The 16,672-nt window shown below is 34.4% G+C and overlaps 1 protein-coding gene across 1 annotated transcript; it reads right to left on the bottom strand.

The window, feature by feature from the left end:
- Positions 1-800: 800 nt before the first annotated feature.
- LOC135690006 (palmitoyltransferase ZDHHC6) lies at positions 801-15,236 on the bottom strand. The gene is made up of 11 exons (XM_065207408.2): positions 14,892-15,236; positions 10,234-10,325; positions 8,251-8,407; positions 7,325-7,462; positions 6,760-6,813; positions 6,252-6,326; positions 4,356-4,436; positions 3,436-3,477; positions 3,006-3,151; positions 2,165-2,211; positions 801-1,837 (listed from the first exon to the last, which is right to left on the bottom strand). Exons 1-11 carry the CDS (start codon positions 15,117-15,119, stop codon positions 1,734-1,736), a joined length of 1,164 nt encoding a protein of 387 aa, XP_065063480.1. The 5' UTR covers positions 15,120-15,236; the 3' UTR covers positions 801-1,733.
- Between the last annotated feature and the right edge of the window lie 1,436 nt (positions 15,237-16,672).

Below are 16,672 nucleotides of genomic sequence, written 5' to 3'. Positions count from 1 at the left end.
TTAACTCCAGAATAACTGAATTTCCAATTCACATTTCCTGGGTCGTAGTACGCTGGTACGACAGTCTCCTTCGCAGTAGTTGTAGCAGTTAGGACTTTTGCCAGCAACGCCTATATGTAGGTTGTTCCACTTAGCAGCTGAAGGCAAAATATCTGGCTGTGAAAATATAACACGCAATTTACTTTTTTCAAAATAGGGCACATTTTACCTCTGCCCCGTGGCCCTCCGGTTCCGGCGGCCCCTAGCGGAATGGAATCATGTGTGACGTTATTAACTCGTTATAAATTTTATGGGTTTTCAAGCCTAGATATCAGTGGCTGATATTAGAACAGTGGCACGTTTCTAGCTTAACATGCGAAAGGTCGTGGGTTCGAGTCCACGCCCCAACCACTAGATGTGTATCTCCTTGGGAACGTAATGTCACGACGTCGTTGCCAAACCATCCCTACATCCCAAACATGCAGTCTCAGCAGGTAAATAAGGCCCACGAAACACAGAGTTGCAACATACAAGAAAACAATGGCAGCAAAAGGTTAGTAAACACGTGCAACCACTCTAGCACACATGTAGACCAGTCGAATGCATGGCAGCTGTTGCAAATAGGCAATATAAAAGCAACATTGTTGCCTAAATTATGTAAAAGCAAGCTTGAACAGGCAGATAATCAGCCAGCCATCACAGCAACGTGACGAGGAAATGTGTTGCAAATGTTGAAGTAACAGAATATACACACTAGTCGGCTTTCAGAAAACTGAAATAAGCTGTTAAAAAGACAGTTGAGACAGAAATATGGCGAAATATTTGCATTCTGTGAAACAGATTCTATGAAAAAAAATTCCTGCAAATCTTTGATCTTATGATACTAATTGGCAATGATATCAAAGACCGAACTCGTGAAATTTAAAGCTACCTTTGAAATTTAAAACTTTCTTAGAACTCTTTGGTCCGATATACAAATATTTAGGAGTACCCTCTTCATGGTTATCTATCTTCAGAATTCATAAATTCGATTCCTAGAGCTGAGCATTTAGCCAATTCAGTTCTCTTCGACTGCTTAAAACCTTTTTATCAACTTTCATCAATGGTATATGAGGCTCACACTTAATTTGAACAATGGTGGACTTTCCAAAGCAGCCCTCGCTTAAAAGGAGCTCTAGAGGTGGCTACAACTGCACTTGCAAAACTGTCTTATTTCATGATGGAGTTACCTTGAATATCAGAAGCTTAAGACAGATCCGTAGCAAAATGAACTGCTGAAAGGCTCTTGGAAGAATGCGTAGTTTGAAGCCTCCGTGGAAAAAAGGGGCTGGATAAGGAATTTGCCCGCGGGACACTACGCGCAAAGTTTGTTTCAATATTTGGTTAAAGATCAATCTTGCTAATGGAGACCGTAATAAGGAACGTTGTCTTCAGTAATGATTTGGCAATCTGTAACATTAACATATGCATAGCCTTTGATAGGCCCTGTTAGAGCATCTAATCTCCTAGGTTTCTTAAGTTTCACGTTCGAATATGGAAGTTTACGTCAATACGAGCTCGTAGCTCTTAAGATCTGCTTGTCAGTTTAACCGACACAGATACACGCATTAATTCAAAATGTTCGAAACGAAATGACAAGTCGATATTCACGCAGAATAACACTGGGAAATATACTGAATAAGAAATCTTCATATTGCAGGAACTTTGAAGTCTAATTGGTAGATTTGAACTAAGTTTCGCTAATTTTAGTGACCTCATTTGAGCTTCTTCAGGAACTCATCTTCATCATCATAAACCTCGACCGCACATTGCCTGGGAAACCAACCTTTTTCCCGCTCTGGTATTGCACCATTTGAAGCTTAACGGGGAAAAAAGTGGCAAAATTTTGTCAAATAAAGAAATCCAGAATCGACTTGAAGCTTGTAATCTTAAAATAAAAAAATATTCTGGGCTTACCAATGCGAGCTTCAGCAGAGTTTGGGTCTTTAAAGTCATAAAACCGAAATCTATTAATCACACCTTTAAAATAATATCTCAAAGATCAGCCCAAGTCTTCTTCTAACAAATTTCAAGATTTATCTTGCCATAAATTTTTCCAGTTTGAGAAGTACTTAGCAGCTCATTGCATCACAAAAATTAAATGATATAAATTAAACTTGATAGATGATATCCAAATAGAAATTACCATTAAAACTTCTTTTTGTTGTAACTTTTTCGCCAAAGAGCCAGTGTCTGCAAATATAATCAAATTGAATAATTTAATTCATCAATTTTGGCAGTTTGAGAAAAAGAATTAAAAATATTTCATTAAAATATGCAATGCACACGATAAACACAAGATTACACGATAAACTAAATATTCTTTTATGTTTGACGTTTTGAGTGACAGTTTTTCAAACTTTTCTTCCTGTAAAGGTGAACAAGAGGCCAAACAACTTGAAATATTATAATCGAAAAAGAAAAGGTGCAAAAGATTACAAAGCATTGCAAATCGCAAAAAAATTCATTTTGATGCCCTGTTAAGAATTATTATCATATTCAGTAAATCTTCCAGTGGGTAGCTTTTATATGACGTGGAAAGCTAAAAAATTACGCAGAAATACATTTATAAGTATATTACTTGCATTCCATTACTCTGTAAAAAATTGGATCTATCAACAGAATTGATTACACAGTTACGTTGTGTATGATAAAATCTGGCAGGAAAAGGTCAAACGAGCGAATCCAGATAGGGTAATTTGACTAACATCGTGTTATACATGTCAAGGAGTTTTTAGACTGTGATAACCAATCACAGGTTGCTTATAGTAAGGAAACGCTCTCCTGCTAATATGACATCCAGGAAAACATGATGCCTATCTGCGTTCGCTATGTCCGTCTACAGTGCAAAATGCCAATGACTTTTCTGGAGAACCAAACAGTCGCTACGCGATAATGTTAGTACTTACGAGGATAGGCATTAACGAGGTTTGATTAGCCTGAATATGGATGATAATGAAAAAATGTTTTGTTAAGCAAAGACTTACCTACGCCATCTAGTGACGTAAACAGCATCCTTCTCTTCGACTCCCATCCTCGGTGCATCTGACCATGGCATATCATAGCAAGTCCGAAGACCGTGCTTGCATGGAAACCAAGTGCCACTATAATTGCCAATTATCTTATGTAATACCTAGGAAAAAACCAGCATTATAATAGAAACAAAGAACCTTCAAAGAAAATATCAAAGACAATGAAATGGCTACATTTTCCAAGACCAAACTTTATGTAAATTCTTTAAAGTAGAACATTTCCAAGCTGACAAAATACCCCATTTCATGATATATTGACACCATCAGCAATAATGATATAGAAATTAGTTTTCGATAACTAAGAGAACTGGTTTAATTCACAGAATAAAAAAGGGGAAACGTTTAAAGAAACATAAGGTATTTAAAATGAATAAAGAACCCTCACCATTCTATCCCTTTTGAGGGCCTTCTGCTCTAACTGCTCTATCTAGAAAGGAACAGTTTCCAAAAATCTTAGCTGAAATTTAGAAAAAGCACTCGGATAATAAAACCGCTTTGAGTATTAAAATGAGTTAGCGCCTCCCCTAAAGGGGCGTATGTTCTAGGTAATATTCCTTTCAGGTATATTCGCCAATATGAATATTTTTGATGCGAAGATATTCGTTATCTTTGATTCGATATTAAGTTGATTCTGTTAAAAGACCAGCCATAGTGGACCGTAGTTAAAAGACTCTTAAATCAGCTCTGGCATTTTTAACCATTAACTGTATCTCAAGTGAAAACCCAGTCAGCACCGGGGTTAATTCCATAGTTAGCACACAATATCTCGTGCTGCTTCACACCAGCCTGATTTGAAGTCATACCATGAGTTAATTATCGATCTAACTCGTACTTATCTCAAGTTAATTCATACAGTAGAAACCCGCATAGAAGAACCTAGGTTTTTGTCTGGCATCCTGAATAGGTTCTTAATTAACAGGCTGCTATTATAAGTTCCATTCTTAAAGATTCTTAAGAAGGCTCTTATATACGTACCGGCCTTGCATACATTAACAATGTTTTCCACCGCAACAATTCTAATGGACACCCTTAAACCAGCTTTTTTTATGTTATATTACAACCAATCTAATGAATTTGTGTTGTTAGATTGTCCAATTAATATGCAACATACCAAAACCTAATAACCTAATCTAACCTAATACCAAAACCCTTTTTTCTTATATATATATAAGAGCCTTTCCAAATTTCAGCCTCCTGGGGGTTCTTAATCATAGGGTTTTAAAGGTTAAATTTCAGCCTCAATGTCCTTATAAAAAATTTCTACTGTAGTGGGAACAAAGTTTTAATAAGGAGAATGAGACTCACGGTTAAATCATATTGCTTGCAGCCTTCTTTGATCGGCCAATTAATGCCATCACCAGCATAATCACCAGACCAATTAATAACCTTCAATAAAAAGTTGAATAAAACTGTTACTGGAAAAGATATATTTGAGTTCATTTTCAAAAACATAACGAGGAAGGTTGGTGGATGTAGAAATGGATGAAAGGGGAAACTCTGTTATATATGTAAAGGATTTATTTAATGTTAGCTGTTACAATAGTGGAAAAAACACTAATTCATACTAACATGAAGCAGTTTCAAGTATTGGGCAGTTTATTTACTGCAAAAAGAACACGTACATTTTTTCATGGAACCAAGTTTTAATCAGTTGATGCAAAAACTTAACAAGAAACTGAAGTGAGAAAAACGAGTCCAATGCCCAGAATAAAAGTGCGACGACTTGTGTTGATTATTAATACAGAATTTAAGCTTCTGTATCTTTGTCCTTAAAAAGAAACCAGATAAAAATTGAATATTGAAGTACTAAGAGTATTTTCATGACATGCAAGCCCTCGACTAGGACCGGAAGTGCTGTCAATCTGAAGACGATTAAAACTGAAGCGGCCTAAATGTAGTTGTTTTCCGCTAGGCATATTTTGTTCAGCACGGTTCAGGTGAGAAGAGAACAATTGGCTAAAAATAAGCCAATCAGGCACGTCTCTTTTCCCATTGGCTAATTTTCATCCGCATCATGGCATGGGCCTTGAGCACATTATTATAAGCTATCCGACTTTTTTGCTTATAATCATAAGATGCAATGATATAGCTAAGTTATAAGAAACAAAAGCTCTAGGAAAGTAAACACAATGAATCTGTCTTTCCTTGTGCAACAAACAAAACATAATTCGCCAAGAAACCGCGAAGTCTGCAAAACATCCGCTAATTACCACTGTTTTGACAAAAGTGGTAAGGCTTTCATATGAAGCAAGACACTGTTTAATCATCCGAGAAAGGTTTTGTCAGACAGTGTAGACTGGTGTCGTATTTTTTACAATAATGGGATAGTTAGAAACTCAGTTATTGAGCACCAAATAGGGTGTAAGCAATCAATTATTCTGATGTTTAGAAAACTAAATCTCGCGGAAGAAAGACTTAGGTGTAATGAGAAAAATGGGTGGGATCTTCGAGTAAGCAATTAGTTTGAAAACGAATGAACATGGGAGAATTTTTAAAACTAATCACCACTTCATGTAAATTTAAACGAAGTTGCAGCTGCTTCGGAATTGAATAAGAATTTATACATTGCTAGCAAAGCAGCGATAGATATATTTTTCAAGGTTTGATTACGACCATTCTGGTAAAAGAGGATAGATCAGAGCAAAATGGGGTTAGGCAATTATCAACAACAGACAGATCAATGTAGAACATTGCTAGTGGTTCTGTCGATAGCATCTCGAATTATCACTGATTAAGCCCTATGGAGTTTATGATTTTCTGGCTTCTTTGTCTATCAGTGATGGGTTTAAGGATAAATCTAAAGCCTTACGTTGCACTGGAAAATCGACAGTCATAAAAAACAATCGTTTTAGATTTACTTTCTTTTCCAGAAAAGGCTTTTTGAAGCTAATTGTATCATTACTGCATATTAAATTTGTCCACAAGTCTCCATAATACCCCTTTCTTGGTATATACCAACTGCTAGGATCTAACAAAAATGCTATGTAACCATTTCCGTAATGCTTTCGCTGTAAACTCTTAGCTCGTTACGCCAATTTTCATGCCGTAGCTCTTAATTGCTATACACATGGACAGATAATGAGGAGATGACTCTCTCAAAGATCTCCCCTAAAACGTTACACACCAGCAGATACCCTGACTGGCCATTTGTATTTGGCCATCTTATTCAAATGTATTTGGAATGAGAATGAGGAAACACACCTGTTTTATATTGTTCCAGGTGCCTAAATCATACGGGTAAATGAACACAGAGCCATCAGGACGCTCTCGATCGGCCTAAAAGCAAAAATTAACAAAATGAAAATAATTAAGAAGTTCTTAATATTACAGTTAGAGATTATTTTTTAACAAAAACCGTTACATCCTCTTTTTCTGTTCACTATATCTATAGATTGTGATATATGTGTCATTTACTTGGTAATTACTCTTCGGGCAAAGATTTTGTAAAATGCCTATAAGCATATTAATAGCGTCTTGAACTTATGTCTGGCACACCAGTCCAGGACAAAACGCATCGCTCGTCCATAATCTTGTCTGACTGTTGGATGACTTAAACATTAATTTTTTAGCAAAGTCAAAGTATATAATTAAAGTTTGAAATCAAAGTAATAGCGATAGACGATCGCGAAACTATAAATTAGACCATGTGACCTACGCTCTACAATGGGATACTAGACAAAACATCTTGAAGAAAGCATGAATACTGAACCTTTGTCACAATCCAGTCTTCAATTCCAGTTTGGTTGGTTAGAATTGTCCTTATCTACAAAAAACACTGAATATTCATAAATCTTCAAAAACTTCAGGAAGGAATTATTCCATTGCTCGAGAGAAACTAAGTTTCGGTTAAAGAAAACACAGAGAAATTGACGTAAAATTCAAGAACAGCAAATTTTCTATGCTTCAAATTGCAACGAAGCCAAAATATTATTCGATATCTGAAATGATTCAGGTACGGAGAAAAATTATACACGAGAAAAGCAATAAGTTTTAAGGCTTCCCAAAGATCTATGCAAGGAAAATTTGCACCGTGCTCAAAAGCACAGCATCTTTGATTGATGTTTGTAGGACATTTCTCCTCCTGTTTGTTGAATAAAAACAGAAATAAAAATTTGAAAAAGTTCATCGCTCACAAGACGCATATCTTGCATGTAAATTTGCTTAGTTAAATATGCATGTAAATTTGGCTATCAGCTAAGTGATATAAGCTCATCGTAGGATGAGAGAATCTGAGGGATGAAGGTCACTAAATAAGATTATAAATGATTGCTTACCTGGTAGTAAAGAAGCAAAGAAACAGCCACAGCAACTCCACTAGATAAGCCGATTGCAAGGCAAAATACTATAAAGTATTCGACTCCAAACGAAATCAAATCATATTCGTCAATTTTAATGATCAAGAATCCCTCATCCTGAAAAAGAACTGATTCAATCATTTCTATATTTGAAATGCACAGAGAAGGCTGTGTTTAAGGCAGCCCGTTTGAAAATATTTAATATGAAAACTCAAAGAAAAAATTAAACAGCACTAATAAAGTATATTAAAATATATTTTGAAGGCAAGTTTTCTAAAAAGAGACAAAGCCTCATTTTTTCTAAAAACATAATAACACAAGCATTTAAAGGACTGGCTAAACTTCATTAGATTTGTAATTAAAATTTTAAAAATTGTGCTATACTTTTCTATCATCACTATTGCTTTTTCACAGTCGTCTCAAAACAAAACATGCTAAGTGTTATAAAAACGTTTTGCAGATAAATTGAAATAAAATGAAAATGGAAATGAATGGTATGAAAAGAAGCCTTATTTTGTTACAAGTGAAAGCCCTCAAGAAAAAAGTTTCTTAGGCACCAAACATGTCAACTTCCAACTAATTAGTTTCGTTAAAAAATACCAAACACTCTACCCCTTCCCAATAGAAATGGTCTACCGAACTACAGTATCCAATAAGGGTACATAGGGCAAAATTCAAAGACAGCTTTGACAGTTTGCCGCAATCATGTGTACTGTAACCGGGCTCTAGGTATGCATTGCAAATAGTTTGAGGACGTTCAAAAATTTCAGACTGAAAGTCAGCCAGTTTGAAGAGCCAAGAAACTCTACATCAAACGTCAGGATTGCATATAATCGATCGATTTAGATAAATGTGTTGTCACAAGGGGTCTTAAGTCTCAACTTAAGAACGTAACATGGCCATACCCACAAAATATAGCGAAGACAAGTACAAATTAATATGACAGCTGCGTGGGAGCATCCGATCACGACAAACACCAGAAACAGAGTGAAACTCTTGTGATTCTTATGGCCGACGCAATTGTTGATCCATGGGCAGTGATGGTCCATTTTCATGACACACCTAGCCAAAAACAAACCAAAAACATTTTTCAACGAAAAAATCAACGAAACAAACATTTTTCAACGAAAAAATGCTTTTTTTCTTTAACTTAAGTAAAACTTGTAGCTTTTAAGGGTTTCCGCCTTGAAAGCTACGAGTGGAACCCTCAGAAATAGTAGTCTACTTTCTCTGAATAAAATAAGAAAACATAAAACATAATAATGCCACAAATAAACCACATCCTTTTACAAATTTCTTTTTAAAAGATTTTAAAGAGCTACAGTTGTTGGATCAAGGATAGAAAGTTCTACTTTTACTCCTATCAAGTTTCGTAATATTTTAGAATTAAGACATTTTTCTTTCAAGTGAAATCTATATGCAATACAGAATGTCTTTTGTATTTAACACTGTATTTAATGTTTTTGTACTTTTTATTAAAGCCCTTTGACTTGTCGCCTTTCAATTTCAACAGAATTAGTAAGCGTGTATAGAATATTGGATACAAAGACTCGAATTTTGGCAAAAGATTTAACTCGGTATTCCTTGACTGGAAAAAAGTATTAACTATCTCTCTCAATCTAGCAATAATAATTAAACTGTCCTGATAAAACCGTATTTCGGGTAAACGCATTATAACTCTCTTGTAAAACCACAGAATATTTTATTCCAAAAAACGAGTTTATTTAAAACCTTTAAGCTAATTCCAACTGCAATTGTCAGTGAGAAAAAGGCCCAGCTTAGCAAAAAACAGGTGAAGTTGTATTGAACGCAGTTTCTTCAAATAGTTTCCTGTTTTCATTCAAGAGCTCCTAAAACCATGGGGAAATAACTGTTCTCCCTTAAAGCTAAAATTCAAGATGAATTCAAGAACGATTGCATTAAAAAAGATCATGGGTGCCATTATTATCCACAACATCGAAAAAGCTTGATGTGTTTCAAGTAGGAGAAAATCTTATGCTAATTCTTGCAAATTTAATACAAGTGAAGAGGCCGAAAACAAGGGAAAGGACAGACTAATCCTTCTTTGCGAACCAAGTCTGTTGCTCATGGAATGAATGAAAATTTAATAACAACAGCAACAGGTGAGACAAAAACATCTAAAATATTAACTTCTTACAACCAGAATCCGGCGGTTTTCAACCGCCAGAAAATTGAGAAAATTAGCAGCATATTTTGATAGGACTTTCAAATATCATAAGAATTCAAATTATATGATTCGAATACAGCTATAATAATTGTTTTCAGACAGAGGCAAAAGATTAAACATGGACTTCAATACTGGCAGAAGAGATTCAGAAAATATGACATTGTCAAGAAATAGATAAATCATGATTGCCAACGTCCAGGCGGGATAGGGCACCTAAAAGAAGAAGGAGACGGAGAAAAAGAAGAAAAAGAAGAAGAAGAATAAGACGAAGAAGAAGAAGAAGACGAAGAAGAAGAAGAAGAAGGAGAAGAAGAAGACGAAGGAGAAGGAGAAGACGAAGGAGAAGACGAAGGAGAAGAAGAAGACGAAGAAGTAGACGAAGAAGAAGAAGGAGAAGACGAAGGAGAAGAAGAAGACGAAGAAGAAGAAGAAGACGAAGGAGAAGACGAAGGAGAAGAAGAAGACGAAGAAGAAGAAGAAGACGAAGAAGACGAAGAAGACGAAAAAGAAGACGAAGAAGACGAAGGAGAAGAAGAAGACCAAGAAGAATAAGAGGAAAAAGACGAAGAAGAAGAAAAAGAAGAAGAAGAAAAGGAAGGGGAGAAGGATGAAGTTGCTTTCATACAACAGCTCTTGGTAGAAAGAAAAGAAAAAGAGGAGGTTTTTGACTTGAAAGTTGTTTAAAGAAAAAAGTTATTACCTGTTACATTTTTTGCAATGATGCGATCTGGGTGCCTTGAATCCCATGCACGTTGAGCAATACTGGAGGCATTTCTCGTCTTCTTCATTCTCCTAGTGAAAAACCCAAACTTATAGAAAACAAGCTAAATATATGAAACAATACGAAATTAAGAATATTGCTACTTGAAGTGAGGTTTAGAGAAAATTGGGTCAGGAAATCGAGACAAGGCTAGATGATAATGGAGAATCTGAACTTTGTAAAAGTTTAGCAGGAAGGAACATGCAAACAGATATCTAAAGGAAGTTAGCAGCTTTTAAGGTGAAGAATAATCTTGGTAATGGAGTTTTTTTAATGTTTGTTGGGTGGAAGAAAGTATTTTTTGAGGTTTAAACATGTTTTCAGGAATATATCTGGGGACAGAGAACGATTCTGCCCTCGCCTACTTTTAAAGACTCAACCAAAACCATATGGTTAAGACTGAAACAGTGATTAACAAATTTATCTTCCTCGGTCGCACAAACTGATTTGGATCGCAAAAGTTTTAAGAAAAGGTAAATTTTCAAAAAACCAATATCGATGAATGTTATTCTTAAGGACTTTAACAATATACGGGGAATCGAGAATGTCACAAATTCGAGTATTCAAAACATTGAAAAATAAAAACAAATAAATTTGATTAGAGTACGGCCTTGTACATTAAAAAGCTAAATAAGAAACATTTAATATTGATAAAACAAATCTCTTATAACTTTTTAAATCATCTTTTAATTTTTGTAACGATAACTATATTAGTTTTTCGTTATTTTTCATTCGAACTACAACACGCTGAACTACATTGATATTCAAAATATAACTTACAATTTCTAAATGATCCAAAACACAGTCAATTATATTGTGAAAGACACTCGGTTTGACTTTCTCTACAATGTTAATACCTTAACGAATAATAGTTTTTCTTCTGAATGAACTGCCAGTTTCAAGCGTCAGAGAATTTTGAGCAAAGTGCGACAGGCTTTTTATTTGTCACCAACGTTTTTTACTATCATGTTTTGTTTGCTTTTAAGGTCTGGTATCTGCAGATATTATTTAATATATCTATCATTTTTAATCTTTTTCGATACTCAGTCCACAGGTAATTCAAAGTTTGCAAGTTAAATGAACCAGCAGATTATCCCAAGCAACATGCTACAGCTTTGAGGCCTAATTATCGTGCTTTTTAAATCGCCCGTTGAACTAGATGATGTGGCACTAAGTATGTTTTCCTAAGATGATAAAGTTTCAGCAAGCTTTGATCGCCGTTTTAAGTCTTTGCACTAATGGCATTAAGGAAAAAGAGAATTCAGTAATGCCTTAGATTATCAATCGCCAAATTTGGTGAATATTTTAATCACAAGTCTAATCATATTGGCACTAAATCAAATTAGAACTATCTAAATTCAAGAAACTTCTTTTCGACTCTAAAATTTATCTTTTTAATCGTATATAGTATGAATTTTTTCCTTGGAACGATTATCTAAGAAGATCAAAATGGAGAGTAAAGATTAGGCGGTTGTTGCCAACGCCCTTGCAAAAAAGGCCATGCATCTAGAGTGCATCTGCTTTGCTTACAAATGAATGAATTTGAGAATGATAATCCATGAAGATCAGATACGACAGCCAAAACATATGCCTGTCATAGATGGAATTTATGAGTTTTGTGAATTAGGGCTTCAAGTGTAGGTAGAATTGGTATATTTTTTATTCTCAAAACGAACAGCAGATGAAATTATTAATTAGCGATGATCTTTTTAGTATTTCTTTTAAGGTCAATAGAACTTAAAATGCTATAATAACGATAAATGTAAGTAAATTGCACCAGGAAAATTTTTCTTAAAATAGATAATGACGTTTTGAGCATAGCCCCGTTATCACTTATTGTACTGCACGCAATCTAGTTTATTTATAGAACTTAAAATGGTTGAAGAACGGAGTTTGCTTTTGAATGGAGTTTTAAATGTAGCTACATTTAATGTTCTTGTCAAAACATGGTTCCAAATGTAAAAAAACTCATCTTTTGCATGTGGCTGCATTTAAATTGAATATATATGCTCTAGAAATAAAAACATGGAAAAAATACACAGAAAATTCAAAGTATGGTTTTAAAAAATCAATTTATTTCTAATAATTATTCAAAGTTTGAAAAACATACAGCTCACCATCATTACCTGCTTAATAACAAACAAGAAAAATTGAATAGCATAGACAATACTTGCAAACACATTCCTAGCTACTGGGTCTAGCATTGCAATTCAAATGAATTCAAAATAATTGCTATACATATGCTTTCAGCAACCGACATCATAAAGACCCTAGACTGCAAAAACTATATAAAATATGTTTCTAACAATACATAAATCTCTGCAAAAATATGTGGGAATTCTATATTTATAAATAAAAGCCCGGCACTGCAAGATGATGTTAAATTATGTTGAAAAAGTTCCACCAACTTGGCTGATAAATAGTGTAAAAAAATTAGCATAAAGAAGGACAAATTATTGCAACAATAGTACCCCAACTCAGTTACAATATGTTTTAGAGCCAGAACTCTTAAAAAACTTCCCAACCTAGATTTTAGTGGACCTGATAATGTTGTTAAAACACTGGCGATGTTTAAATTCTAGGCTGCAAAGGTGTCAAAAAGGTTGCTACAACTTGTCATTACTGTAAATCCATAAATTAGCAACCTCTTCCAATGAGCATCCTGTTCAAATGATTGATCCCTAAGACAGGAAAAAAATTAACAAGCCCTTCTACCCTAAAATGTGAAGCCCCCTACCCCTCATTCCATGTCTTTGAAGAAATAAGTGTGAGTAAAGTTATGACAATGATGGAGAAACAGACATAATATTGACCTTAAGTAAAGAGCCATGTTTAACTTTTAATTGAAATTTAAATCAAGCCGAAAATCCAAAAGCATTATTATCTGCATGATCTGAAAAATGACTAAATGTTGATTCATGCCTCCTTCAACTGAGCAGCTATTAGAGAATTTATGGTAAATAGTCAAAATATTTAAAAACTGTCTCCAGCAGACCATGTAAATGAAAGAATGTTAAGCCACAATAAAATCCAATCAAAACATGAAACTCTTCTTGGATGGAGTTTTATATGCTTGACTGATTCCTCATAAAATAAATTGCATCAATTTTAGCTCATTTATGCGAGCTACATTTGCAAAGTGGCAGGAATTTCAAGTTGCTAGCAACTGGAAATTTGAGTTGTTTACTTAAATGTCAAAAGTTATGAAATTTCTTATTTGGTGGTAGCATACTAACTCATTGGAGCTCATTCTAAGAAAAAAAGTGAGTACACAATAGGGGAGGAAAGATTATTGGAGGTTTGTGGCTTCACAATCTCCACCATATTTCAAAATGTGACCTAAAGATTTGGAAATTGGTTTTCAGCAGAATGTGGCTTCAGCATAAGAGATGTCTTGCATCTTTTCGTGTAAAGTGGCTACAGTTTACGGCTTTTAGGTTGTGGGTGCAATGTTCTTGAAACAGAGAGACAACACCATGAGAACTTGTCACACAGTTACTCAATGTTTCCCTTTCCTTACTCATTAGCAAGGTATCACAGCTACATGGACCCCTTAGAACAGGGCCTCAACAGGAATTCTATATAGAGTACATTACATCCTTCTTTCAGCCCTATCCATTTTTTCAGATGAGCTTTTGGGTACAATTGTACTATATTTAAAATATTTTTTCATAAGATGTTAAAGAAAAGACTTCAATTCTGTTTTTAGTCACAGAGCTTTTTTAGATAATCATTTTTACAGCATTTGTCAGGCACGATCAAGCCTGAACTCAGACCTATGCAAAGGTTGTCACAAAGAGAAGCCTCCCCCATTTTGTGGGTAATTTCAAAATATTTTTGAAAAATTTATATCACTGATTTAAAAAAAAAATGTTTTTGAAAAGGAACTGTTCCACAAAGTAAAAGAAGGCTGAATTTGTCTGCAGCACAAAGAGAAAAAATTAGGACTTGCTCTTTGTATAGTCATGCCTGTTGTCTCTTTATTCTAAAGCCACCACACCCTTGTACAGACACGCAATTATGACTGCAGACAAAATAAAAGAGACTGATTTGGCAAAAGATAGAAATTTTGTAGAAAGCTATGACTATCTTGAATTCTCTTTTTTGCGTAGTGATATAAAAGTGTAGATGAAGGAAACACCTGTTTTATATAATAACAACCACACAATTCTAAATGCATCCAGCAGACAGGATAGATAAGCAAATTTTTGCAAAGAATAATTCACATGTACCATTAAAATAGCTCTCTTTCCCAAGTTTCTCTAGTTTTCACTTAATCTTGGATCGACATGGATCATAACTTTTCAATCGTTACAAAAATTCAATTGTGGAGCCATTTTCAATTTTTACTATACAAAACCTTTTTAAAAAGGAGCTTTAGTTGATTCCCCAAATAATATGATCAAAGAGAAATAACATTTATTATCGAATTTTGAAAGAGCATTTTGTTGTCCGCCCTATTGTTTCACGAAAGTTTTTCAACAACTTTCTCCTCCCTATCACATAAGATTTCCCGGAAAGGACCATCGCATCATCAGACGTCAGGGCATACGACCCAAAACATTTAATATTTCAAATTATCAAGAGGAAAGACTTACCGGTTTCCAACCAAGAGGCACAAATCCCGGTCCATCGAAAGCTGCTTTCAAAAATTCTTTCAGAATTGCATAAACCCATGAACAGAAAACAGCCAAGTGCAACAAACCTCCAATATCACAAGGGGAGTACCATGAAATATCGGCCAACAATGCATTAACAAACAGAAATGTAATTATACTAAGTGCTGTCAATGGCCCCCAGTGAAACAGACGTTTGAATCGAGTCATCTATGATCACTTGCATACTACTTAAATTCTAAAATTAATTCTGTAACCAAAAGATAAATCTTGGAATTTCCTCGCATCCTTATCGCAGAACGCCGCCAAAGATTTGAATTTGAAAACGAGTGTGTCATTATTAGATTCGAGGCAATAAACAATCCAATTCACTTCGTCGCCAGAAACTTATAAATCTTTCATCATAACCACTATTTTCGACAAAGAACGATAATTTTTATTATGTATTAAGAACAAAATTCCTTATTTATTTACATGATTATGAGTATGCTAAGTTCCCGACGACTTTCCGCATCATTAAATGCAAAAGGCGAATTGAAATCGAAGGGTTTATTGTAGTAAAAACCTTAGAATCCAAAATTCAACAGAAAAGACCGCATATTGTAAACTTGAACGAAACCAGAAAGCAATTTCAATCTTTAGTTATGAATTTAGCAGAAAAGATATAAAAATTGAATTGACGCTTAATAATAAAAACTTTGAAGATTTTTGATAAAAAAACATAAAGTTGGTCGTACAAAGAATATTATAACACTGCGGATATAATGTGCATTGATTTGAATTTATTTGTTTTGTCGTTTAGTAGATGCCCATGTTTACCTAAATATCTTCAAACAATTCTTTCGACATTGAACAAAACAGAAACGTTATACATTATTATGTTAGCAGTGTTTTATCCTAAAGAATTTAGGGCACGAAACGGCAGATAACGATCTAAAAGTAGATAGACGTCATACGGCGCTGATCAAAAATGCAAGGTGGAACGGGTGTCTAAATTCGCTATTTAGACCCGGTGGCAGCCACAGAACGCTTATAAAATTCAAAATTTAATGTTAGGAGATTAATACCTTTTTTCTACAATAATATTGATAATTCATCTTATTATAGACAAGCTCTAAAAGATCTAATTGCCAAGACGTTGTGATTTGACACACTGGATTTTCATGTAACTGTTGTCGTATGGCGGATTCACATTGTTACAACTCGCATAAGATACAGAAAATATAAGAGAAAGCTACTTGTGAAGCTACTATCAAACCCCAAGGTCGAAAATACCCTATTAAAAATTTGTTCTTGAGCCCTTTAACACATAATTACACCAACGCAAAGCACTTTCTTTGTCTTATCATCGACATAATTATGCAATATTTTATTATTTTTTGAACTGAAAAAATTACATTTTTTTGCCATGGCATCCTTAGCGCCAAAGACGCATTTTTTTGATAAATTGGGAGACAACCTTTATGCTACAGAAAACAATATAATTTGAATGAAAATTCAAATTTAAACGATAAATTCTACCTAAGCCTTTTTAAAGAAAAAGGGGCACTGTTCTTGACCAAATACTACATTAGTTTTAAAATTAGCATTATCTACCTAAAAAAGCCTAAACTGAAATATTTTGGGTATCCCTTATCACTTAGGTTTAGTTGAGTTTTTTCAGCTTCAGAATCAAGTTTAGAACGCGCATAAAGTACTTCTTGGAAAACAAGCATCAATGAAATAATTTCTCTGTTCATAGCCTCATATTTGTTTTGAAAAAA

The sequence above is a fragment of the Rhopilema esculentum genome, chromosome 5, assembly GCF_057945365.1.
Source record: "Rhopilema esculentum isolate cy_ngs chromosome 5, ASM5794536v1, whole genome shotgun sequence".
Classification (NCBI taxonomy): Eukaryota; Metazoa; Cnidaria; class Scyphozoa; order Rhizostomeae; family Rhizostomatidae; genus Rhopilema; species Rhopilema esculentum.
The sequence above is the reverse complement of the archived record's forward strand: the minus strand, read 5'-3'. Positions and strand labels throughout refer to the sequence as shown.